At 38.7% G+C, this 27,414-nt stretch overlaps 1 protein-coding gene across 10 annotated transcripts in view; it reads left to right on the forward strand.

The window, feature by feature from the left end:
- Positions 1-27,414, forward strand: part of ppfia1 (PTPRF interacting protein alpha 1) — a 71,293-nt gene that overhangs the window by 19,419 nt on the left and 24,460 nt on the right. For all 10 annotated transcript variants that reach the window (XM_041782701.1, XM_041782709.1, XM_041782737.1 and 7 more), the window contains exons 3-16: positions 8,558-8,659; positions 9,994-10,158; positions 10,300-10,374; positions 11,907-12,008; positions 14,152-14,385; positions 14,733-14,879; positions 17,955-18,089; positions 21,370-21,453; positions 22,346-22,477; positions 22,677-22,739; positions 24,097-24,176; positions 24,269-24,419; positions 25,088-25,311; positions 25,398-25,629. In XM_041782701.1, the coding sequence (XP_041638635.1) occupies positions 8,558-8,659; positions 9,994-10,158; positions 10,300-10,374; positions 11,907-12,008; positions 14,152-14,385; positions 14,733-14,879; positions 17,955-18,089; positions 21,370-21,453; positions 22,346-22,477; positions 22,677-22,739; positions 24,097-24,176; positions 24,269-24,419; positions 25,088-25,311; positions 25,398-25,629 (1,926 nt within the window). The remainder of the gene's footprint in view (positions 1-8,557; positions 8,660-9,993; positions 10,159-10,299; positions 10,375-11,906; positions 12,009-14,151; positions 14,386-14,732; positions 14,880-17,954; positions 18,090-21,369; positions 21,454-22,345; positions 22,478-22,676; positions 22,740-24,096; positions 24,177-24,268; positions 24,420-25,087; positions 25,312-25,397; positions 25,630-27,414) is intronic.

Here is a 27,414-nt window from a genome sequence, read left to right on the forward strand (position 1 = left end):
TGATAGCTTTACTTCAGATTAAAAAAAACAACACAACCTCAAAATATGTATTGAGGAACCTTACCTGCGCACATTACCTATTAAACCCCCTGGGTCCTTCCGGTTTCCTTCATCCTGGTTTAATGGCTGAATTGAATATAGAAAGTTCTTGCATAATAATTTTGCTGTTTTTTCTGCCACAGATGTAAGATGTTATTGGTATAATATTAGTATGGGCAGATATTATCAGTTATAGGTGGTTGCTACACACTCAACAGGCCCCACATTAGTCCTGATTATTTTTTCAATAAGGTCCCAAACATAAAAAAATCACCAGACTGTCTACTTCACTGCTTTTTACAATTAAAACAGTTGTATTTTTCTGTATCGGTATCACCAAAAAGTAGTTTGGGAATACTGGTATATTGCATATCGTCCCTATTTCCCAAGCAAAACAAAAACACATACAAGCAAATCACTAAAATCCTCATAGGCATTTAAAGGTCTGTTATTTACACAGTTTGCAGTGTTTGATGTTACACTTTGCCAGTGTTACTGGATCTCATGTGCCAAAGCTTTGTTTTAGTATCTCTAATAAGATGACCCATGCAACTGTAACATGTTTTTATTTTTCTGGACTGTTGAGGTGAATTTGAATAGCTATAAAATATGAAATTAACTTAATCCTTATAATAGAACATCAAACATTCTTGGGTGTTCTTCTTCTTGAATGAAATGTTAAATCACAACATACAGTAAGGTTATCCCTCAAAAGCTTTTGTGAGGTCTTTGTGTTTTTGTACACTGTTCCTTTAATAGGTTGGCACACATTTTTTGTGCCCCCCCTTAATCCCCTCCCCGTTGGAAGGCTTATAGAGCAGCTCAGTCCACTTCTAACCAGCATGTCGCTCATCCATACTGGCTGAGCCGCACACCAGTTTACCCTGCTACAGGGAGGAATGGGATCACGCTTGAATGCGCATGGCTGCACTCACACATATATAGTACAAGCTTATAATTTTACTGTATTCAATCTGCAGATTTGCCACTAATTCACAGGTTTAGGTTATAAACTTTGATTTAAATTGTGGACAACACGGCTGAGGTCATAGGGCTGTCATAGGTCTCTAAAGTAATCCTCTGACATGTTCAAATGTAATATTTTAGATATTGATAGACATGTTGCCAGCTTCCCAGCAGTTGGATTTATATTAAATGCCAACTGGTGATTTGTGTTCTGTGTGTCACAGTTAATGATCAAACGGCTTAAGCTTTTGCTACCCTGAACAACATTTATACAAGAATATAATCATGCACTGTTTACCAAGTCAGTTCATGGGGATCTATATAGTCTTGTTTTAATTCCTGACATCTGAATTTATGTGCGTGCCTCCAGAGGAATGATTCAGAATGTATGATTTGGATATAAAGGAGTAGGGCTGTCACAATATCTGAATGTTAAAGTTTAGTGTGGTTCTAGTTAAAATGAAACTACATCCATATCTGTTAATACCACAGCATCTGAAAACAAAAAAATCAAAAGCATCCAACATTTGGTAATGTCTTGTTTTTCTTGACCAAAAAAGGCAGACAAATACCCTACCAGCATTTTAGTGCAGTTTACACTGTGTTCTCTCTTGTGGCAGCTTTTGGTTAGAAGTATAATTGAAGATATAATGTTTTTCCAACACATCTGTACTTCTCAGTACCTTATATCATCAAAAAGAGTAAGTATGTGTTAAAATAAGCTGAATCAAAAGTATCACTGTATTAAACATTTTTAAAGCCTTATGGTGGGAATGGTTAATGGTTTTTATAATTGAGTAGTCATTAATTTGAAAACGAAATGTTTTCAAACAACTGTTATCTCATGTAATAGTTTTTTTCATTATTTTTTCTGTCCTCTGGTTGCCATGTAGTTCTAATGCCAGGCAGCAACTGTAGTGCATCTGAAAACTGCTCTCTAACCACCTTTAAGTAGAAATAAGTAGTGTCAAGTAATGCCTGTTAATTGACTGAGGTTTAATTTCAGCTGCATGCTGTGCTGCACTCGTTTTGTTCATGTGTTTTGTCATGTGGTAGAGGTTAGATTCTCTGCCCAGGACAGGGTAGGGCCAGGATCCCAGCCCCTCCCCTTGAGTTATCCCAAGTGGAGTCGAAGACAATCTGCCAGCCTAGCAGCATGATTAAATTTTACTCTAGATCTTTGTAGATCTTTCTTTCTTTCTTTCTCGTTAGAACTAAAGAACAACTTCCCTCAGTGCAGGCCCACTGCAAAAATACGTGACAGAGGTCTGATGATGACATCTTTACTTAAGAAGTCTACTCACTAAAAACTACACTACATGCAGTTTATTTACTAAGAAGATGAACTGTTCTCTCTAAATGGATGTTTTTGACATAACCAGGGAGAAAAGCTGCCACCCTACTCCATTCTTTGAGCATGCAGTGAAATAGTGTATTAGGGAACAAGTGATGGAGAGGGTTATATGTTTTATGATCTGCTAATTGTTCGAACTTGAATATCTAATAAAGTTTTCAGGGAAAAGAGTGTTTTTGGCCCCATCTACACTATAAGAGGCATAAAAGATCCACCAAATTAAATCTGGAAAGAATGAATGAAATTAATTCTTTCTCTGGATTATTGCATGTGACTTGCATATACTGTGAGCCCAAAATGACAATGACTGCGTTTACATGGACTTGAGTATCCCGTTTTCTGTCGGGTTTTTTGATTATCCCGTTTTCTCTTTGTTCATGTGTACACCTACAGAAACCGGGATATTACAGTATCCCGTTTTTGAGAAACCCATTTTGGCTACCTGGAGAACTCCAAAAGAAAACGGGATACTGTGCCAAGTATAGGCAGTATCCCGTTTTCTGGCTGCTGTAGACTTACGTGTGCAGGCGCAACTTTGATTGAACTTAATTTAACTTTAGATACTGTAAATACTGCGTCTGTCTGGGCGGCGGAGGATCAGCTGATCTCTGCCCGGAAAGAGTGACAGTTTAGTGGCTGTGTCTGCAGAGGATCAATCTGTGATCTGACGGCAGTCAAAACGCTCTGATATTTAGATAAAACATGAACTGAACAGTTTAAATTTTCAGCCATGAATGAAACGTGAGCATAGTTTACTGAGAATGACCGCTTATGCCATGAGTTGGAGCTCTGTGAGCTGAAGATGGAAAGACGGCACTCGGTAAGCGACCTGCACAGCCTGTCAACTCCTCCCAGTCCTGACATTTAGAAACGATGACTTTTCCGGTGTGTTTTTCAAAATAAAAGCGTAGACTTTTTAAGACCCACTTTGAGCTGCCCCCGTTTTCAGAGACTTTTATTTTGAAGTAGTTTCCGGGAAAGTTATTTGTTGAAATCAGTCGACTGCAAGATGCTTCCCTATTTCCTGCCAAACTTTCGTTGTGTTTAATAATAATAATAATAATAATAATAATAATCGCCTAATAAGTGATAAAAATTTTAAATATGAAGTTATAATAAGCTTATTCATTTGAGATCTCCCTTTCGCTCCTTACCATCCTCTCAGTCTCTTGTTTCTGCAGATGCTTTATAAGCAAGCGTTCTATAAACGAGATTAGTTTTGTTTTCTCCCGTTGTTGGAACGAGGTGGGTTCCATTTTTGCTGCGTAATGCTGGCATTTAACGGTTTTAAACCCACAGTAACAGTGATCTAATTTTTCTAAAATTTCTAACTTTCTGGTGTTGTAAAATAATATCAACTATCTGCGCAGCTATGATTCAGTGATCAGAAACCGGGATACTACTTTCTGTCATGTATACAGGGATATGAATAACCGGGTTTCTCTGTGCACATGTAAACACAGTATCCCAAATATGATAAAAACCGGGATATGACTCATAACCGGGATACTCAGGGCCATGTAAACGCAGTCATTGTTCACCAAGTTTCATTCATTCATTCATCCATCCATTAGCTATACTGCTTATGTTGCTCATGAAAAAGCAACTCTTTCTTTTACATTGTTACTACTCTGTATCGCATCAACAGTAGTAAGTTTAGTGTTTATTTCCAGGATATTGATTTGAATTCCTCTCAATAAATCCCTCTTGTGAATGTAATATGCACAGTGTGTCCCTTGTTAGAAAGTTCAACTTCATTTTCAATATCCTTAAAGTAGACCATGTGTCTCATATTATACTTCTTTGTTGGTGATGTGCCCAGTTTGTAAAGTGGGTGGGGAGTGTCTGTGGGCTGGTTTTGATGCTTCAATCTGGGTTGTATTTCAAAACTTGACTTTAAACTGACCACTAAAAAGAGGAAGGTCCAAGTTTCTTCGTTTCCTTATCATCATTGAAGTTCACATTGACAAAACTTTTCAACACCAATCACTCTGCATCTATATCCTTGGTTTGACGTTGTGAGCTTTAGTACCTCTTATGTGGAGTTGCAGATTTCCCACGTGCTTTTACTCCGAGTATTTCATGAGTTAAGTGACATTATGGCAGATAGAGGCATAGAGAAATCTTCATATTACTGTACAACTCGACCTCAGTGTCTGCTCTGGAATGTAGGAAGTAAGCCACTCTGTAATTACCCTTAGACCCGCCTCTCATAGCCTTTCATGGCTCTTAAGGCCTCTTATTGGCTAGAAAAGAGCGGAGACCTTGGTTGTAGCCAGTAACGGACTCCCACTTCTTCCTTTAGCAAAGCAGAATCTGTGCCTGAAAAAGCTCAGAGGCTGGAGTAAAAGGAGAGAAGGGAAGAGAGAATAGTTGTGGTAGTGACTGAAAAGGACGATCCGTTCCAGCAGCCCCCCCTCAACCCTCGTCTCTGCACATACACACATCCCCAACCCTTGGAAAGGCAGCAAGAAGGCCTGGCCACTCAGGGAGTCTGCGCTGGTTTTTGTAGGGCAAAAAATCAGGATGGCACATTCTTCAGGTCCAACCATGCATGTAATCCTTGAAAGCAAGTGTGTGCGTGAGTGCACAACTGTATTTGTCTGCTGAGAACCTGAGAAACATGCGAGTAATGTGAGGTTTATTTGGACAAGGCTGGCCAGTGAGGGGCGGTATTTTTTATTCTCAGCTTTTTCATGTATTCAGACTTGTTTTAGAGAAGTCGCTGCTCTTTCACTTCCTGTCTTTAGTTTTCTTCTTAGTCAACATCAAATCTAGTGGATGTTGGTTTCCTTTCCCTAACTATGGACATGTCCTTGTAATCAATTCAGTGTTAATTCAGCATTTTTTATAAATAGTCATTAATAGTCATTGAAGACCAAGATTTGACCAAAGAAGTACTGCTTCTTGTTGAAATTTTACCTCTAGGTTCTATCTGTGAGAATGAAATTGTCCATCAGCTAAAAAGGACTTCAGACATACCTAGATCTGTTTAAGAGTTTATGTTGGTACTTTTGAAACTTTTCCTAAGGCATATCTAAGATCAAGCTAAAATCATTAGGCACACCACCTTGATATCCATGTAAAAAATCCTCTTAAACTCATACTTCAGCTTCTTTAGTTGATGTAAAGTTATATTTAGGGATGCACAACAAGTTGTTTGCAATCACATGATCCTGAATGTCAGGATGGGGGTCAGGAAGTGAGGGATAGCCATTAGAAATGAAGGATAATGGAGGAAAGTTAGTACTTAACAGTTCTAAATGAATCTTTATACTGCAGTTATCAGCAGAAAAAATATGCATACATTGAATACACTCTGTACACGTTTTTTTTAATACGGTTTAACTGATTTGTCTGGCATGGAGGCGATCAATATCAAGAATTTCTCGGTCCCACAGACCTTCTAGCATCTAGCGTCATCTAGTTTGATGAAGGAGACTTATAGTAAGCTGAGAGGCTTGCTGAGCGCCTTGACATATAAAAAAACATATTGTCACAAACATGATTTTAATTGAAATGGTGATAGATTATCAACCAGCTAAACCTTGTGGGGTAAGCAATTGAGAGATGAGCTGTTTATGAACAAGTTTTTACAAAACCACTCTTTAGTGTGCACCACTAGGCTAGATGTTTGAATGCCAGTTTCATTTCCTCCATCCTTTGTTGTTATGTATTCCATATTTAAAATGCCAAACTGGTTCCAAATGGAGAGCTGTTGGGGAGCCAAACAACCAACTCTACTGAGCTGAGCCAAATGATCTGGATCTCTTAAAAGAGACTGATTTGCTGACATGACGAGAGAGGCTCAAGGTTGATGCGATGGCCATCAGCTGAGGAAGCATGAGAAAGATCAGTTTAATTAGCTAAACCATGATGAAACTTTATTGAACCAAACCAGACTGCTGGTTGTGGAAACAAACCAAACATGAGTGTTGCGTGACACCCCTTATCCGGGCTGCAGACGAAGGTTTTTTTTTATTTCTGCCTGCTGCTGTTTCCCTGGGATTTTTTTTTATTTAAAAAATGGCCTGAATTTTTCACTGCTTTTGAGACGGAAAAGTAACTTAAGAGTTGAGAATATTTATATTTTTGAACTTTGAACACATGGCAGCTAAAAACAAGTCCTTTTTGGTAGGGTTTCTCTATGCAGAAATCCTTAATTGCCCCAAAGGGTATTTCTCTGCTGCTGTGTGATGTTAACTGCAGAAAAACTCAAGTGAATTTTTGCTGATACCTGATGTGCCTAAATTTTCAAATTCATTTTAACCAAAACTGATATTGATTCATGTATATGCGTATGTGTAAACCTAAAACTTTAGTCTTCAAAACACATGTTAAAGTTTAAGGATGAACAAAGAAACAAACTTCAGTTAAGGAGTAAAATTTAATAAATGAAAAACCAGCTTGAGCTGTTATAGGTCTGTTGGTCTTGCCTAAACTATATAAACTTAATTGTAAATATGACCAATATTTATAGTCAATGTAGATTGATTTATACAGCTGATATGCTAGTCGTAAATACGAGTAGAAATGTTCATATCTGCAGATACTGATTTCATGCTAATAGTATTGTGTATACCTACTTGTTGTAATTATATGGTTCTACAAATTCCCACGGCATGCCTGCCTCAAGGCAGACCTCTGTGCTGTGGCACACCATTTGGGAAACAATATTTAATATATTATGCCCAAATGAAAGCAATATTTTAACAGAGCAAGCTCTGTAAAATCCAGAGCAGCGCTGTCTGTTTTTGGGGGTCCCCAATAAAGAAAAAAGTGCTTAATTGCGTGTGTTCAGCAAAGTCCTCAACATGCAGTTTCTGTGTAGCTGTTTCTCTTTTTGTAATCCTGCTATCTAACAGTACAGTAGTTGAGCTCTGAGCCTGTGAAGTTGATAGTTGTGAAGTCCAGACCCACAGCCTCAGAGTGGGTCTATACATCTTCTCTAGTGTCATGTTGTCTTTTACTGAGGAGTCCTCTCAATTAAACCAGTGAGCTATGCCACAAGGTTTATGTAATGAAAAGAAACCCCAGTTTTCTTTAAATGTGGGATTGTGACCTAATGAGGGAGAAGAGAAGGTGAGAAGTGGTGACAACAGATTAGTCTTTGAAATTATAGTTCCCAGCATGCTTTGAGCAGTGAAGCAGCCTCTTGCAATACACAGTAAATTGAAGGGAATTTTTGATAGTCAGGTTGTCTAGTGTTTAATGGTTGTTGCTGCACTTGTTGTCATGATGGTGCATGTTTTAGATTTTCATACTGATTTACAGGACACAGCCAACTGTTGAGATGAATGAAAAGCTGCTCTTTAACTGGATTTTACAGTATTTGTCAGAAGCATTTACAGAGCAATAGGACAAATGTTATGTTGAAAGAAGACAGATCTTTTTGAGGTTGTCAGTGATCCTTGTGTTGCTTTATTGAAAGAGAACACAGTCTAAATTTCCCTTTTTTTAAGTTAGTTATGTGGGACTAGTTTCCAAACTGTCTTTGGTTCCATTCTGTAACATAAGTATACCAAACATCATCCTGTACAAGTTTAGTGTTTCCATGACCCTTATTGCACACCTTATTATGTTGTCTCTGATTTATTTTAATTCACGCTATTTTGTAATTTAAGTTTACATTTAATCACTAGCTTTATTCTTTTATATCCTGTTTTTTTTACAAAGTCATTTTTAATGTAAACATAGTTGGCAATGGAACTGATTTTTTTTTTTATCAATATTAATAATACTTTGGTCACTTTGATTTCTCTGCTTGTGCACTAATATGCAGAGCTCAACAACCATTCAGTGCATCTTGAATCATAAAGTTTTGGTGGTGAAAGGTAACTCTTTCAAACGATGTGTTGGACATCTCAGAAGTCCAATCTAAAGATCTGTCAACATCACTACAGTTTTTCTGATGACTGACTGTCATCCTGGATTGCTGGGCCTCATACATAGAGAATAAAGCTTTTCTTTGGTACAAGTTGGGGGGGTCCAAGGAAAAGAAATGAAAACCACTGTTCTAAAGTGTTGAGGGATAATGCCAAAATATAAAAATGTAATCCTCTGTCAAAGTTATAGCTTTAAACATCCATACTCCCTGTCTCAACAGTAACAACAGTTTTTACATCACACATGCTCAAAGCCTCCAGAACAAAGCAATTTTTGGTTCCAGCAGTAACATGTTTGTTTATTCTTTTCTAGGAGTTTGCTGCACTAACAAAAGAGGTAAACGTGTGCCGGGAGCAGCTTCTAGAGAAGGAGGAAGAGATCGCAGAGCTGAAGGCTGAGCGAAACAACACACGGGTTCGTGGAAAGCATACAAACACACACATACACACACTGCAATAAACAGACTAAAGTCATTCAAAAGTTCACGACCTTTGCTAACCACCAGTACAGAGGCTTTAATTGGCCTGCGTTTTCTCAGTCAGATTCCTGTGTGTTTCTGTTTTGGGTATGGATGGTTGTCATGACACTGGTTGACTAATCAGTTTCTGTCCTATAATCAAAACCTTTGTCACATGTTCTGGCCATCTCAAATTGCTTGATCATCAAAATATTTTAACCAGTGAGAATAAATTTCATCACAGACAACTATTTGTGCTGAGAAGAAGCAGGACTAAACCACATTCTCTCTGACTGCTCCTGCATAGATTCTTGCATATGGCATGCTCTCAAATGCAAAAAAAAAGTGTAGAAAGGAGTAAAACCGTCCTGTCTGTTATACAAGGAAAATAACTTGTTGGACTGAACAATCTAGATTTAGCAGAGTGGTAAACGGATAACGGAGAAAATCTGTATCACTAGTCTATTGATAAACATGCTTGGTGCTAATTAATGTCAGAAAAGTACATATATAAATGTATCTTTCCAAAGATTAACAATAATATTACTCAACTCATGTTGGTGCATAAAATCAATGAAAACTTCTGTTATGGGTCTAGATCTGTTCAGTTCATAGTTTGTTGTAATTTCCCCCTGGGTCTGTGTGGTTTAAAGTTTAATTCTCTCCTGCTGAGTTGCTTTAGCTGCTACTGACAGTACCCCATTTCCTTAAATCAACTTTGACTTAAAACAAGTGAATCATGGGTTGAAACACAACTTTAAACAGTTGTTTAAGCAGCTGAAATGGAGATGCAAGTCACTGCTGTGCTGTGTTTAGGATAAACCAAGTTGATGCCTTTGAGTACATAGCCCATGTTTAAGCCTCAGAGAGGCCAGCAGAGACACTCTGAAAAGTGAGCTGACTCCCTAAATGTTACTTATATTTGCAGACATCAAATTTGTTTGCTGGGCCTCAGTTAATTCCCATTGTAAACAATGACACTCGCTCTGTCCATTCTTAGCTGTTGGGTGTCAAAAATTACGCTTTCAAATTCTACTTTAATAAACTGACACCACAGCTGAAAGGCTGAGCTATTGGTGGCATCAGTGTTGTCTTTCGCGTTTAAATTAGCACTGATGGTATAGCAAAAAAAGCATTTCATGGCAGAAGTAATAACAAGGCCATATTGATGCTTAAAGTCCAGCATTATGGCATTATGGTGCAGATGTATAGCATCTTCATGATTGTAATTGTGCTGTGAATTTGATTTTTTTCAAGTCTAACCTTCCAACATCATCCTTTGTGTCTCTAGCTCTTGTTGGAGCATTTGGAGTGCCTGGTGTCTCGCCATGAGCGGAGTCTGAGGATGACAGTGGTGAAGAGACAGGCTCAGTCTCCAGCTGGAGTTTCAAGTGAAGTGGAAGTCCTCAAAGCCCTAAAGTCACTTTTTGAACACCACAAAGCGCTCGATGAGAAGGTAGGACTTTATGTCTTTGTCTTGAGTGTTTGAAGGTGGATGAAGTGATGAATATGAATATCTGATATTTCAGGGCAGGACATTAAAGAGTTGTTAAAAAGCTGGACCGATTTGGTGATATTTTCTTTCACATGTTTTCAGGTGAGAGAACGACTACGTGTTGCTTTGGAAAGGTGCAGTGCATTGGAGGAGCAGCTCACCATCTCGCACAAAGAAGTAAGCAAATATAAACAAATGAAAATAAAACTGTATTGTTTTTACACACATGCTGTGTTTGTCTCGCATGAACATTTTACTACATCGATGTTACTTTTGGTATACCAGACATTACATATTTCCTTTTAAAATACAAACCCCTTTTTTTCTAACCTTGACATGAAGTTGAGCACCCTTAGCTTCAAACGGTACAAATTCCAAAGGAAAGGCATAACTAAAAAGATTATCTTGACAAAATCCAACCCCCCATTTTCTTCCTATACCTTACCGGGTCGCTGGGGCTGGAGCCTGTCCTAGCTGTCATTTAGGGCCGACTTATAGAGACAAACAACCAGGCACGTTCACACTCACAGCCAATATAGAGTCACCTCTTAACCTAACCAGCTTGTCTATGGTCTGTGGGAGGAAGCCAGAGTACCTGGAGAAAACTCTTCCATCCATGGGGTGCAAATTCTGCACAAAAAGGCCCTGACCGGGATTTAAACCTTGCTGTGAGGCAACAGCGCTTACCCCTGCTATGCAATGCAGCCCTTCTAGAGAAAATCTCCTAGCCTAATTGTTGACCTGAGTTTCTTTTACAGAGAAAGCTATCAAATTGATATTCCTGAAAGTGAAAATGCTGTCACATTAACTGGTAATCACTGGATGTCAGTGAGTCGTTTTGTACATGCACTCCTGCATATTTATTTATATATAAGTCTTAATTTTATTTATTTTTTTTTTTTAATAAGCTCTTTGAAGTGGTCTCCTACCTCTAAGTCATGGTTTTAGGCCACATTAATGTAGCAGCACTACCAAGTTTCAGTGATTAATTGTGCTTAATGTTTGGCAGCCCTAGTTTGCACAACTTAAAACTGCCTTTTCAAAGCAGACGTGATCAAAACATTACTTTCACAGTGGGTCTAATAGAAAGAGCCTCATGACTCCTTCATACAAATGTGCACATGCATGCAAAGAGAGGAAGTGTCTTCAGTCCACTCTGAGCTGAATGGGATTAAGATTGACAAAAGGCCCAGAGGATCTTTGAGAAGTGTCCTAGATTTCCTCTCTGCTTCATGCTGCAGTCATCTTTTGTTCCTGGGAATCCGCTTGGGACCACACACACACACATGCACGTTAACACACATCAACACACACATCAAATCAACCACTTGCCACTCTGCTTTTATTAGTAACATCACTTCCTAAGGCAAGGCGTTTTTTTTCCCTGTTATTTTTTGTCCTGCTGGGCCTTTTGGCTCCAAGTTCATTATATGCTGGAGAGTATTCATGGGAGTCAGAACCAGAATAGTTGTGGTTTAAACTCAAGGCTGTGGGCAGTTTTTCTTTGTGTCCTTGTCCTATGAATACACAAGCATGGACACATTCATACAAATAGTCCTTGCATCAGTGAAATGGGATAAAAAATACATCAGAAATGTTCAGTGGATTCAAGCAAGTTAAGTCCCCTATGTTAAGTGGTTAACCAGATTAACTGTTAAGGTTGTTATTAACAGCCAATGAATGAGCTAACAAACTGTTGTTTTCTCTAGTTGGCTTACTTCAGGGAGCAGAGCAGCCAGAAGAGAGGGCTGGCAGATGGGACAAGCGAGGTCAACCACAACTCTGAAAACACGCCGAGCACAAACGGCAAGGTGAGGTCACTTAGCAGCATATGTTCAATAGAGACGAGGCTGCCGTTGGTTGTGTGGGACAAGTGTCTAGCATCTGTTCATGTAATAAAATTCATTCCCAAAACACTTGAGGTTATATGCTGTTTTAGTTACAGCTAAATTGTGACATTTTGTAATGGGAATACAGTCATTTGCAGGGGTGTAATGCTTCACAGAGGTCACAGTTCAGTTTGCACCTTCAGCTATGAACATGTGCCCTAAGAGACTGAAAGCTGCTAAGTTGTTCATCCTCAAACTTGAAATTGTGCGTTTTAAAGACCAAACTTTTAAGTCTGAATTACATTTTATTATCTGCATCGATATTGTTATTGGCTAAAATTATTTTGTAAATATCTGCGTATCGGATATTGGAATAAATTCAATATCATGCACAAACAACTAATCCAACATTGAGGTCTGATTTGAAACCGGCAAGATAAAAGCTAGTTGGTTGACTGCATAAGGTGATGTAGCTAACATTCTCGTTTGTTTTAGGCCCGGTTAGTAAAATGACTGTAACTGAATGGTAAATAGAATGGCATCATAATATGTTCAAAAGTAGCTTCAAGAAAAGTAAATTTAGGTTAGGAGGTCTCAGTGCACGGTAAAGCCGAGTAGATTGATCAGCAGCTCTACCAGCTGCGGCAACAAACCTCAAATATGATTAGTATTGTGTGATCACTCAATAATGATCAATACAGCTATCGGCAGCAAAAATGTGATCGGGCTATCCCTGATGTAAACAAACAAAAATAAGCCTGGGGTCTGAAGAGTAATTACCCATTAATACTCCATATATTTAGTATAATGAAACACTCCTGTCCCAACATGTTCGAATTAGTCATCCTTCTGCTCTGCCATCTGTATACATGCACAGACAAGACAGAAATACTGGAGGTAGCAGGCTGGAGACGGTCCAGGTTCCTGCTTACAGCTTGTTCGTGGTCTGTCTATGTTTAAGATAATGAGACATCAATCAGTCAGTGCTGGAGGAGCAGCTTAAACTTAACAGTATTTCTTATGGGAATGATAATGTGTAATAGGCTTGATCACAATTAACAATGACAATATAGCTTATGGGTGAATGTTTTACATTCATATTTTGGTTAAATGCAGGGTTAAAGCTTTTGTGTTGATGATAGGCCTATATATCAAAATCAACAAACAGAAGTGGAGGATGGTAAGGATAATATCGATTTTATAGGTTTAATTTTTTGCACGCTTAAAGGGCCCAAAAGGACCGCAGCATATGACCTTTTCCATTGTCGATTATTTTGTTACTATTTTCTCGATAAAGCAACTTGATTTTAGCCTCGAAATGGCAAAAAAAATTGGGGAAAATGTACACCAGTATACCCTAAAGCTGAAGACAAAGTGTAGAAACTTTTCATTTAAAATAAAAGAAAGTGACTTTGTTTAAGAGGTTTAAAAGTGTCTGAAAGACCTAACATTTAAAAAAATATATTTGTTAAGTTTTTGTTTAAAAATAAAACTTTTTGGGGCTTTGAAGTTGATTAGAAGTTGCCAAATCATTTTGTATGAATCAGATTATCCATGAATCATTCAGCATTTGCAATTAAACAGTTTTCCTGCCAGGAGAGACAAACTTCCAATCAACTACTCAATTATTTTTGTTAGTTTGCATGCCAAGAATATGTGTTTTTGCACCATTCATACTTTCACCTTTTGAAACTTTCTGCAGTGTTTTTTTAACCCTTTCGGCCTGTAGCCTCCTCTAGCCTCTTGTTTAGATATTCAACTGTCTGATCTGTGCGATAGAAATAATCTGTCAGTAACTTAGTATTTTTGCATAATGATTTAACTTCTTGGAGTTTTTTTGTGTTGAGTTTTATATGTAAAGAATTCGTACAACTTAATATCATACTGTTGAAGGGCAGTGAGACAAAAATCCTTGATAATTTTGAGATAAGGTAATTGATTGAAAACAGATACCTCTATTGAAATGAGAACGGTAATTTTGTTTTCAGAATAATGCCTTTGATGGTACAAAAGAGGGTCAGAGAGTTCACCAGCTGATTCGTATCATTATTTAGCTGATGTTTATTGACTCCTATGCCTGCATTCTTTACATTTTTATGACCTGTTTATGTTAACTCAATTGTAGCGGTCCTCGGATGGTTCTTTGAGTCAGGAGGAAGAGTCAGGGGTCGGGTATGGGAAGGTTGGTGAGCTCCAGGATGTGGTGGACCGCCAGACGGCTGATCTTGGCCAGATGAAGGAGCGCATGGCTGCTATGGCTTCACGCATCAATGAGCTGGAAGAGGACCTGGACACGGCCAGGAAGGACCTCATCAAATCTGAGGACATGAACACACGGTTACAGAGAGACCTCAGAGAGGTAGATAGATACATTGAATTTACTACGCTGAGATGTGTGTCAAGATAAACAATTTCATTCACACATTTCAACACAAAAAGGTTAAACATTTTGTAGCTGTTTTGTCATTAAAGTCAGGAGATTAAAATCCTTTTCACATATAATGCTTACAGTTAGAGAGGACACTATAAAGGGATGGTAAAAATATCCCCTCTTTTTGTTGTTTGTTCTCTACTTTTTCTGTGCTACATTTCTTACAGTATTCATTATGCGCCCTCCACCTCTTATCTAAAGGTATCAAAAATAACAGAACAGTTTAAGGCCTGACTGACAGATACACCAGTAACTGTTTTTTTGTGTTTGTGTAGTCAATGGCTCAGAAGGAAGATATGGAGGAGAGAATCACCACCCTGGAGAAGCGTTACCTGGCAGCTCAGCGGGAGGCTACCTCCGTCCATGACCTTAATGATAAGCTGGAGAATGAAGTAGCCAACAAGGAATCCCTCTTTAGACAAGTATGCCCCTTTCATTCTTTGATAAAATGCCCATGTTTACATCAAAATGTATACTGTTGCTCTGAAAAACCTAAACTTCTATTTTGTTTATGCCAGATATACACACTCTGGCTTTTTTGACCCTGTTTTACTTAAAAACTCGAAAGTTGTTTACTGTGAACTTACAGAAGCAGAGACTTTGGCATAATGACAAAGATGTCCACTGTGGTTCGATATCAGAATTCACCAAGTATCCATACTTGTTTCGTCACACCCCAGTCATTTCACCAGTTCCTGGAAGGGTAGAAACAACATATTCTTTGGCTAGAAGCATCTAATTCAGAATTAATCTAATAAATCTACCTGGTATCCACCTAAGATTCAATATCTTCTTAGGGAAGAGATTTTCTATACCTTAAGTTTTATGGTTTTCTAGTTGAGATATTGATGGTTGTTTGCAGGAACATAGTTGGAGTGCAAAGTCAAACTGGGGCATAAAATCTGGTATATAAGTTGCCCTGCTATATAAGCCGCAGTCTATTTTTGAAATCTCCCAAAGGGGAAAAAGGTTTAAACCGTTCTCCTGTGTGACAATTTAAATTTATTTTGGTCAAGTCCTTAACTTGCAGTTTTTGTGCAGATGTGTTGCTCATTGTCCATGCATTTTTAGTATCATATTATTTTGCCGGATGGAGTCTGCACATCTACTAGCTACAGTACAGTAACTGAGCTGTCAGCCTGCAGAGATAGGACAGACTCCCAGCCCCCGAATTCCTCTGTCGCCCATCATTTGTTGTCCTTACTGAAGAGTGTTCGCTGTCATACCAAATGGACATTTATTATATGACGAGAGGGAAAGAAGTTAAAAAGTAGCACCAGCTATTGCCAGGCCTGGCCAACAGTTACTTCATTTTGAAGCTGAAAGGATGTCAAACTGTTAATGGGTTCTGATGCTGAAAATTTTTATTTATGCTACTTTATAACCACTTATTCCACAAATTTTTGCCACTATTAACTACTTCTACATTTTGAGCAATTTTTGCGCATTTTTGCCACTTCAGACCAATTTTTTGCAACATTTTAACCCATTTTCTTCATTTTTTCCTGCTCATTATCCACTTAAACGCATTTTTGCTTTTTCTTTCTTTTAGGCTTGCAAGTTTGGAGAGAGTTTCTCAAAATTGCATTGAATAAGAGCTGGGTGATATGGCCTAAAAATCACGATATATATCGCGATATTTTGAAATGTCCTCTAAGCAGCTGCATAATGTTTAATTCAGCCCCAAATGACTCTAGTTTGGTGATTGAAATAGACTGTTCAATTGGATTTTTAATAAAATTGTATGCAGAAAGTGTTCAAATAAATATAAAATCAAATATAGCAGTTTTATTTTGAAAAGGACTTCTTTCAATGTTTTACTAATAAATCATGTAATACTTGGTATTTTACAGTGTGTGGAAAGTCTGGAAATGTGTTATGTTTACTATTGCTGATTAAAAAATGATTATTTTCCTCATTAAGGATAAAGCAAACGGACACAAAAGTCAACAATTCTGCATGCAGCCAAAGGCCAAAATCCTGCAGTCTAGTCCACCATTCAGGCTCACAGCTGTGATTATATTGGTCCATTATCTGTGCTGATGAATGCTGGAGCAGTTTCTGACAAGTTCATAACATGAGAGCGTCTTTAGACCTTATTTAAGAAACTCTCCTGTGTGATCATGGAGGAAAAAAAGCTTGTCTGGAGGCGGGAACATTTTAACTCTGTGTGTCGGTGTTTTGAACTGTTAGCCTGAGATAAGGCTACGTAGTTGTGGATCACATTTGTCCGTTGCTGGGCCATCTTCTCTCTGACATGTACTACTCTGGCGGGGAGTTTTTAGCACAATGCTCATGCCCAGGCACATCACGTATTCTGGGTTGAGTGTCTTTATGAGATTTTTAAATCCTGGCTTTTCAACAACGCTGGGCTCATGTCTTTAGCAACATGTCGTGTTACTGCCGCCATTATCTCGGAGTCATCTTGCAGAGTATTTTAATGAATACCACGTGAGTTCGACCTCCTCCTTTTCAAAGTTGAATGACTGCTCAACTCTGCAGATGCAGTGCTGTTTCTCGTTGTCCATCTCTGAACAAAGCTAACTCTCCACTAACTCGCCACACTGCTCTGTTTACCTTCCTCTCCCTTGCTTCTCTCGCTGCTGATACAAAAACACGCATGTGCGGAGGAGTTTTCTGGATGGGCGGGGGAGAGACAGGGCTCTCTGCTGTGAGAGATGCATTCAGGGACAATGGGAGAAGCGAAACTCCAGCAAGAAAATCACGCTGACGGCTCAAAACCTCTACATAATTTGTACCCGATGTTCGCTGTATGGTCCTTTATACATCTTGTGTGGCAAAAGCCGCGATAGGAGTATACTTGATATATCGCCCAGCCCTACGTTGAATTGTTGTTTTTATTGAGATTGTTTTAGAAACAAATTTCTGCAGCTGCTTTGAAATGAAAGCCTAGATCAAGTTGTCCATGGTTTATTATAATTCACCCAGTCACATCTTAGATCCATTAGCTGCAACATTTATGATCAACTTTCTCATCATAACCTACTTATTATAATCCAATTTTGAGTGGCCTGGTTAATTTTGGTGTAGGAGTCTTAGAGTTTGTCTGTCAGCAGGAATTGCCTGCAGTTCTTGTTGCCAGTTTCCAAACCCCTGCTAATGAATTCCTGCTGTATTCACGCTCTGACCAGCGCAGCAGGCTGTGAATGGGACGCCTCAAAGACACTGGCTCGTTTCTTTACATGTACTCGCTCAAATGGAGATGTCTCTCTCCTCTTTTCTCATGGGTTTTGTCCGTCTTTGTGTCAATATGAATGTTCTCATCCTAACTTCCTGCACACCCCACCTTACTCATCCCCTCTCCGTCTCCCTTTGTCTCCCCACCTCTCTTTCCCAAACCAAAAGTCTTAGCTTCTGGCTGTCTCTGTGTCTCTTAACCTTTAGGGGCTCAAGGCAAACCCCCAGGCCAGGATGTGGCACAGACACGTCTTCAACAGTCCCGCTAATGATTGTTTACTTTGTTATTTTTGTTGTAGACTGAGGACAGAAACCGGCAGCTCCAAGAGAAACTGGAGCTGGCTGAGCAGAAGCTGCAGCAGACCATCCGAAAGGCCGAGACGCTGCCTGAGGTGGAGGCCGAGCTAGCCCAAAGGGTGGCTGCCCTCACAAAGGTAAATCTCTGGTCCACTCACATGTGTTCACAAACCAACATTAACATTTTAACAGCTGCAGGAAAAGAAATTAAAATGTTCATCATTCTTATGTTGAGCAACACACTTTGAGTTGCATTACTCTTAATTTTAATCCAGAGACGGTGGGGTTGTTGGAGTTGTTCCTTTACATCAGAACAACCTCCAGCTCCTCACGGAAGCTGCTAAGGAAGCCATTGTTTATGTTACTCCAAATATCCACAGGGACCTATTTTTAGAGATTCAGCTCATGTTTTTATCCATTTATAGTTTGAGTCTTTGTCTCAGACAACACACTCTGCTCCAGAACCTACACAGGCAATTCAAAGCCTTATTAGCATTGGAACAGGCTCATGTTTCGTCTTTGAAATTTAACTTTCAATGTTATTCTCATTCAAGTCCCTTTTTTTTTTTACTTTCAAGCCATGAATTCTGTACATGGTGCAATTTCTTCTGCCTAATCTTGTCTCTTTTCATTGATTACATTGGATTTATGTTCATTCTGCCAAAGACAGCAAACACATATTTTTACAAGAAGTAACACTAGAAAGGCTACACAACAGATTCCTAACTGTAAAAAGTACCAAATATACTAAATGTTTTTTAATGAATAGTGCAACGTTTTAAACTGGTATTATGCTTGCTTTTAACCAGATGTACACACACTCTATCCATGATGGCTACCTTGCATCCCCTGCAACTGTTGGGAGCATCAGTTTCTTGCATGTTTCCACAATTTCCAGGACACAAGATGCTGTATACATGAGAACATAAAGGACAGTGTTGAGAAAGAGGGGATGTCAGTCATCACAGCAGCAGGGATAACAATAGCAGAACGTTTTGAGGATAAGATAATAGCTCACAATGCTAGATACTCCTATATGTACAATTTTTTATCATCACTGCACTCTGACAAGCTGCCATCAAAATATTTGGCCACCGATAAGTTTCATTGAAGAAGTTACTGTGGAATCTTTGGGGAATAAATAAGTGTCCAAACTATCAGTATCGTTACATTGTGCCGCAACATGGATTTCTAGCATGCACACGAGGCTACAAAAATGGCGCTGTGTAGTTTAACAGTGATTTGGGACAGAGAACAGCTCAGATGGAGCCTTGGTATTCTGCAGATTTTACATGAAAAGCAGAGCCACTCAGACACATTTGCATGCTCTCTAATTAAACAGCACCACCCCCTCTCTGTGTCTTAGATTGTGTCAGTGTTTACTGCATCTCAGTAAACATTGGTTTACCTGCTTAAAGGTGTGTTGTAACAGTTGACTGACTAGCCTGGAGACCATGATGGTTAAAAGAAGTGTCCTGACTTGTGGTCCAAGAAGCAGCTGTAAAATCAGTGTACTTACTCACTTTTTTTGTAGCTCCTCTTAAGCTCAATTTATTCAATCAAAAATGCATTTTGTTTGAAGTTAACAATACATTTATTTTATTTACATTTATTTTTAATACTTACTCTTTAGATTTGTTAAATTTTTCATGTGTGCAATCCAAATACTCAGCTCTGCTTCTCATCCCACAAAAGCATGTTCCCTGCAAATGTAGCACCATTTAAAGAAAAATAAACTGGCTTTCCAACAGTTTATATGACAGAATAAATACTATGCTTGGTGGTTTGCCCCATTCTCACCCCATTGTACCTTTCTTTTACTTTAGACCATCTTGTAATGTATAGATCATTTTTTGGTAAATGTCCCCGCTTATTTTGTTGATAAGATTTTTTTTATTTTGATGTAGCCATATCAGTTATTGTATGGTTTTTAGTAGTAGAGAGAGGAGAGATGAAACTCCAAACCACACTGATATTCAAAAGATTCAACATTACCCCGGACACAGTGACTTGTGAAAACATTGCTCCTTGCTCTCATACACACGAGTTGCATAGGGCATTAAAACCTTATTTCAGGGGGAGAAGAGGAAAATTATTCTGATCGGGCATTCGAGTGCACAGTCTCGTTTAATCTTACAATACAATGAGAAGATACTTTTAAAGCCAAAGGCCCCAAAAAATTGACTGCATTTCATCCATGTTCTGGCACAAAGTAATAATGATGGTATGGTCATTGGTTTTCTGTCCACTCCTACCATAGAATTATGGTATGCTGTTGAGTCACGCATCTGTCTTTCACCACCCTCCATATGTCATACTAAAGTCAAAGTGTTTTCTCCTCTGTCTCATGTCTTATCTTTCTCTGATGCTCTTTTTCTGTCTGATCTTATGTTGCCTTTTTCACCTCACTGTCTTAAAAATGTCCACCTTGTCCACCTCCCTAGTGTGTTCTGTGTGGCTCTAAAGGCACTAAGACTCTGAAGAAGGTAGATCAGTTTCATTCACAGAGATAAACCCACACTTCTGGATACTGGAAAATCTCTTAGTCTATTTTAATCTGTCACTGAACTTAACCAGGCTGAGAGAACATAGAATCAGCATTCACATTTCCAGAAATGAATGAATATCAGTGTTTGAATCTATGACTAAATTTTATCCTCTACTTGCCTGGTTAGGTGCTTTGGCTGACTAAATATTTATACCTCGTCTATTCAAGCTCGGCCTGGTCACGGCCTTCTCCTCTGTGTGTGTTTGTTGCTTATGTACTGGTGAGCTTTCCGTTATTGTTTGGTATCTAACACAAACAGGAAGTGCCAGCAGACTTGTTCAAAGACCTGTGGAGACCCCGCCCATCAGAGTCGCTAAAACTGGAACAGGCTGTGCACTAGACAAAAAGTTTACCAGTCTCTTACATAAAAAAGTTGATAATTACATCCAGCCTCTGATTTTGTTTTAACACAGCTAATTTCAGAAGAAAATACCAAGTTACTTTTCTTTCATGAGGCAGTGGTCATTATTGAAATAAACATGTCTGAAGTCCTGTGGTAGATTTGCATTCCTGGTATCTTTGCTGCTGTGTTTGTCTTAGTCTTTCTGTGGCTCATATTGCTTTCTCTTTCTGCAGCTGGTACATGGTTTTTACCCCTTAGCGAGTAGTTGGCACATGTAGATGCTTGCTCTAAAAGCTGTTAATGTTGTTTTGACCCCATCCTTTTGAAGGACTTTGAACCAAAATCTCAAACAGGGCTGAGCTCTTCTCTACAAGGTCCTTCTCCAGGATGGATGACAAAGCACTTGAGAGGAAGAGTAGAGTTCAGGACTCCTGTCATCCTTTATTAAAGAGCTGAATAATCCTGCACCCTTTGATTTTCAAGCACTGAAAATATTAAAATACTTGTTTTTATTCTCCATTTTTAGGCAGAGGAACGCCATGGTAATGTGGAGGAGAGGCTGAGGCAGCTGGAGGCTCAGCTGGAGGAGAAAAACCAAGAACTGCTCAGGGTGAGAAATCTGCTGTCACCTCTGACAGCACACAAGTGTTTCATATCATGTCACATCTCTTAGTGTCGGCACTGTGCCCATTAGATATTGACCTTTCTGTTCTGCAGATTTGTTTTTTTTTCACTCTCTCTATTTGTTATTACAGTGCTTTTATTTTGAAGGTAGGGAAACAGATTTGTGGTGCTTTTGGTTGACAAGCCTCTATTGGCTAATTTTTCTCAGGCCTCCTTGCCTGCACAACATTTTGATCATAGTGATAAATTATTATTTGATGTTATTGTGGCTGGACAGTGTGAAAAACTATATAAATGCTATTATTTTGACTTATAGTTCATGATTTGTAATATTACATAGTTACAATTTTTACATCATTATTCACTCTTTAATTGAAAAAACATATCAAATGACTAATAAAAGAGTATAGAAATGATTGATGGGTATGATTAATTGCAATTTCGGCAGCAAATCAAGATAATTTATTCTTACATCTGTGTATGAAATGTGCACCAGAACTAGTCTGTAAAATATTTGAATCGAAGAGGTACTATGACACACATTTTACCTTAAAGAGATATTGCACCTCCTGCAATTTGAAAATTGTAGATCATATTACAGTTGTTTTACTTGATCAGCCCAATACCTTATCATTACTTTGTAAAACAAGCTAACAAGCTCTGTTGAGTGAGAAAAGTGAGAGAAAATCAAGAAAATCTTCCTGTAGGACATGCCTATTGTCCTACAGGAAGATTTGTTACTGCATCCCTTGTTCTCAGGACACACAGTTAGTTGCTGCTACTCTTTTGTTGTCATTTCTGTCTCAGGAGCTTTCCTGCCATTGAATCATTTCTGGTTTATCTGACTAATAAATATGTACTTTTTTCTCTTTGTACAGGCACGGCAAAGAGAGAAGATGAACGAGGAGCACAACAAGCGTCTGTCTGAGACGGTGGACAAGTTGCTCTCAGAGTCCAACGAGCGACTCCAGCTTCACCTCAAAGAAAGGATGTCTGCTCTGGAGGATAAGGTGAAGAATACATGAATGTGATGAGTTGTTTTAGCAATGTTTCATTCTCAGAAGGTCTGTGAGATGATAGCTTGGTAACAATAAGTAACTGTCGTTCCTCCACTCTCCACGTCTCATGACTCTTGGTTATGAGATCATGGTTTATATCTCGGTCATGGTTTATTTACCAGTGTTCCAGCTCATTCTTTTGTCTTTTCAGAATTCCTTGATCAGAGAACTGGAGCACACCAAGAAGCTGATCGAGGAGTCTCACCATGAAAAGGTTAGAGTTTAAGTTTAAAATAAATGCAAATAATTCCAGGTGAACCTGCAAATTTGGGGGAAAAAGGAAAGAATACTCAAAATGTAAGTCTCCCAGACTTGAAACATTATGCTGTTCTCTTAAATATGAAACTGAAATTTCTCTACACTTTACACAATATTTGGAGCATGCAGAGATTTTGCATGCAACTAAATTGACACTTTTACGTTGAGCTGCCTGTGTGCTTGTGTTTTTTAAAAAAAGATGCAAATGACCAAATGATCTCTGGACTTTAGCAACTACATACACCTAAAAGAAAATATAGCAAAGCTTTTTTCTTTCATATTTGCAGTGAATCCTAGTATCACTGCCATTCACTATTTCCCGAGCCTTGACAGATCTGAGCAAAACAGCTTTTTCAATTCATGCACCTTGGGGAAGGAATAGTCTTAAAAAAGAGCAATATTTGACATAGTGTTACATCTTAAAGGTATAGTGTGTAGGTTCTTTTTGCATTTGAATTTCTAATTTAATTTGAAATTATTTTTCCTATCTTCTATATATGTATTTTTACTGATCGTCTTTTAAGTTCTTACAGTCTGTGTCTTGTTAAGGCATCCACCATGCCATACACAAGTTGATTTTTGCTGTGAAAACACTATTATGGAGACTGCCCTTTAAGGAGTTGGAAGCTGGGGTTTTGTTGCTGTATCTTATCCATTTTTTGTGTCCTTGTTATAGACCAAAATTATACTCTCTTAGCTGCACAGTCTGTCATCAAATCTTCATCCACAACACGTAACTCTATCCTCCAATCCCCCATCATTGTAATGGTGTGGTCCCACTAGACTTTTCCACCTGTGTGGAGTTGCGCTGCTCAGCTCCACCTGTCCCTACTTTATTCTTTTTTTTTTTCTTTCTTTTCTTTATTTTTTTTTGATTGAGGCAAGGCTGTTTGAAGTAACCCTCTGGGTTCATGCTGTGTGCACTCCCAGAATGCTTTGCAGCAATCTTGTGGCAGGAACTAGGAACGTGTTGCCCATTGGAACAGTGGTTTAATGTTTAGTGCATACACATTAAAGTTTTATTAGATAGCATTCTCAATTCAGTTTAAGACAAGAAGTAAGCAGTTAAGGTAGGTGGAGCTGAGCATCATGTTTCATCTTTTATTATCTTGACTGAGAGCCCCCTGTTGGTGGAGTTGACATACTGTGTGTTCAAGTCTGGAATTTTGAAATGCGAAACATGATAAAACCCTGAGTTTAACCTAATTTTCCTTCATTGAGGATCATTTCATATGATTTAGTTCCCTTTTGGTTCAGAGCTACAGTCTGTAATTCTCCACTGAATGATCACAGTGCCTGTAATTTGTCTACAGGAGCAGCTCCTTATCCAGATCGAAACTATGAGGGCTGAGAACGAGCAGGGAAGGAGCAGGAGTAACTCCTTACTACACGGGTAAGATAGTTTACTGTTAGACCACATAGTTAAATCCTCTAAAATCTAAGTCTTAATGGTTGTTTTCTCTTTCTTGTGCCTGTGTTTTGCAGACGCTCTCAACTGGGCAGCACTCCAGATTTCAGGTATCCAGTATCCGCCTCCTCTATGATGGACAGTAACTCAGACCACTATGGCAGCGCTTTGGTGCTCAGACGGCCTCAAAAAGGACGCATGGCAGCACTGCGGGATGAGCCATCCAAGGTGAGCTCATAGCTGACCTACTGATGGATATTTTGATATTGTTATATTATAACAATATATTGATATTGTATTGTTAAAATTATATGATATTGATATTGTTAAAATTTAAGAAAATAAAACATTTTTCTACTACATAAAGACAATAATGATGTGTAAACACTAATGAGCATTAAACAAACAATCAAATATATACTCAAGAAGAAATGTTCTTAATCCTAGATATCATTGTAATTTAGCATTAATGTATTTTTCCCCTGTTGCAATTGCTAAATTTATTAGAAGAGTCTTTATGTATCATTTCTGTGTTGCTTATGTGTTAAATCGCTCAGTTGTGTCGTGTACCTTTACACTTCTCTGCTTGCTGTACTCTGAGCTTTTTCTGATAATTTTCTTCCTCTTCATTTTTCTATCTGCTTCCACTTTGGACATCAGCGACATGTAAGTCAGTTTGGTGGAGATAAAAGTGCTAATTAACTCGTGTCATTGTTGTGCATTATTAAGAAGTACTCCCTACTGCCTCTTTTCTGTGCCTTTTTATCCTTTTCCCACTTCAAAATCATTCGTCTGTCTGCTTTCAACATCTGCTCTACTCTCTGATTTCTTTTTCTTTAATCTGTTTCTCAATCTTCTCTCCAATTCCTGTTTTATACCTGCATGGATTCATCCAGGTGCAGACCTTGAATGAGCAGGAGTGGGAGCGCATGCAGCAGGCCAACGTGCTGGCAAACGTGGCCCAGGCCTTTGAGAGTGACATGGATGCCTCAGACCTGGAAGAGGACAGAGAGACAATTTTCAGCTCGGTGGACCTTCTGTCCCCTGGAGGCCAGGCAGATGCACAGACCCTCGCCTTAATGCTGCAAGAGCAGCTGGACGCCATCAACAATGAAATTAGGTACCAGTAACTACACAGCTACTAGCACAAGCACTAAAACAAAACTTTTGCTACAGTAATCTTTCTTTTTCCACCTTCTTTACCAGAATGATCCAAGAGGAGAAGGAGAGCACCACCATCCGAGCAGAGGAGATAGAGTGTAGGGTGGGCAGCGGTGAAAGCTTAGGAGGACGTTTCAGATCAATGAGCTCCCTCCCTCCATCGTTGTGTGCAGGATCCTCGTTGGGAGGCTCTCCCCCAGGCTCTGGTCATTCTACTCCCAGACGGGTCCCCCGTAGCCCCAACAGAGAACTGGACCGCATGGGTGTCATGACCTTGGTAACAATTCCTTACTTTCATTTGATTCTTGACCAGGAATATACAGCTTTTCTAATAAAATGCATTAGATTAAATTCCTTTTGACTTTCTTTTTTTAAAGCATTGCAAAGCTTTGTGTCATTACTTAATGGGGAATTCATGTATTTTTAAACCTCTGACCTACAGTATGTTAGTATGTGTTGGACCTAAAATTGTATCTAGTGGACCTGACCATCAGCAACAACACAGGTTTCAATGGCAGTAACCTGCAGCTAAAGGCACCCTATGGAAAGCACTTAAAGTTTTATTGTTCCACCAACAAGCTTGGATGTTATTCCAAACGACCAAAAACTTCAGAGGAGATCCCTACATTGATGGACGTTTTTGTTAAAGTGAAGCCTATAAATTGGGAGGTAAAATTAGTCTTTTCCAATTAAGTCTAGAGTATTTAAAGAAAGAGTTGTTTTTAGTTAAATCATTTTATGTTAAACAACAGGGTCTATCTCTTTATGGATCATTTCTTTAATATTGTCAGGTTTAATAGAAATGAATAACACAAGAACATTTAGCAAACTTGTTTGAATTGGTTGATGTGCCTGCAAGGTTAATTTGCAGCCATTGAAACCTCAGTTGTGGATGCTGTCATGGATACTTTTATTTATGTGTTGGTAATTTAGAGACAAGAATTTTTAATGGTAGAGGGAAGGTTTTAACAGAATTTTAATATTGTGTCCTGGTTTGTTTTCTTTTCATAGTTTAGCTTTAAGAGTATTTGTCTTCATAAAGACTTAACCACCCTCTTCTTTCTATGTCGATGTTTGGTGTTTATGTTGTCTTAGTGTGATTTGTGTACTAATGGTGTAAATGTAACCAAGTGTATATCTAACCACCCCCTGCCTGTAGCACTATTGCTATGACCCCTGCATCATGCAGAGCTCCCTCTCCCAGCAGACAGTCACTTACCTGCCTTATGGTGCTACTGGCTTCAGTCCTCCTCCTCATGCTTATAGCTATGCACCTTACTTCCAGGTACCTGTAGATCTCTCCACAGCTCCTGTATTTTTCTTCCTGGATGGGTGCAGTCTGCCACTTCCTCCTTCATCCTGTTCCTTTTGACAGCTCTGATAATTTTGCCTTGAAGACAAAAAAAAAACATTTTCCAGTTTTGTCCTTATGCCAGCAGTAAAATTGTTTATACATTAGGAAACAGCAGCCCCACATAGATGCTTTAGCTTACAGAGAGTTGTGACTTTGGTGCAATTTTCCAGTTAGGCACATTTCATCTCATTCTGCCACAGGTTTTTGAAGGCTCACAGGTTATTCTTGCATAGCAGTTTTTCTCTCACATTGACTATTATGCATGCCATTCAAAAGCATCAGTGAGCTCTGCTCTTATACTACATCAAGACCCTTTTATGTGTTTTTTTAAAAAGCTTTAATGTGTTGCCAGTGTCATTTGGTACCGGGTTAAAAATTTAAAGATGCAACTAAGCCTGTTTGATGATGCTACTTAAGAGGAAGATCAACAAAGCATCCAAGTATTGGCAGGGGGAAAAGAAAAAAATGACAGTTTTTAGGGGCTTGTATGTAAGGGCTGTCAAGATACTAGAATTTAAAAACTTGCACAGTCAAAATCAAACAATATGAATATTTGAGGACAAAAGTCCTTTTTTGGTGTAATATAGATGCAATGATGCATATCAATCAGAATTTTTGTTTAAAAATAGTAGCTGGTTTAGTGGTTGTCAGTCTGCTTAGCTTTGTTGTGCACTAGGACCTCCTACAGGTGTGGCTTAACCTCATAGA

This window comes from Cheilinus undulatus, linkage group 1 (assembly GCF_018320785.1).
Source record: "Cheilinus undulatus linkage group 1, ASM1832078v1, whole genome shotgun sequence".
Lineage (NCBI taxonomy): Eukaryota > Metazoa > Chordata > Actinopteri > Labriformes > Labridae > Cheilinus > Cheilinus undulatus.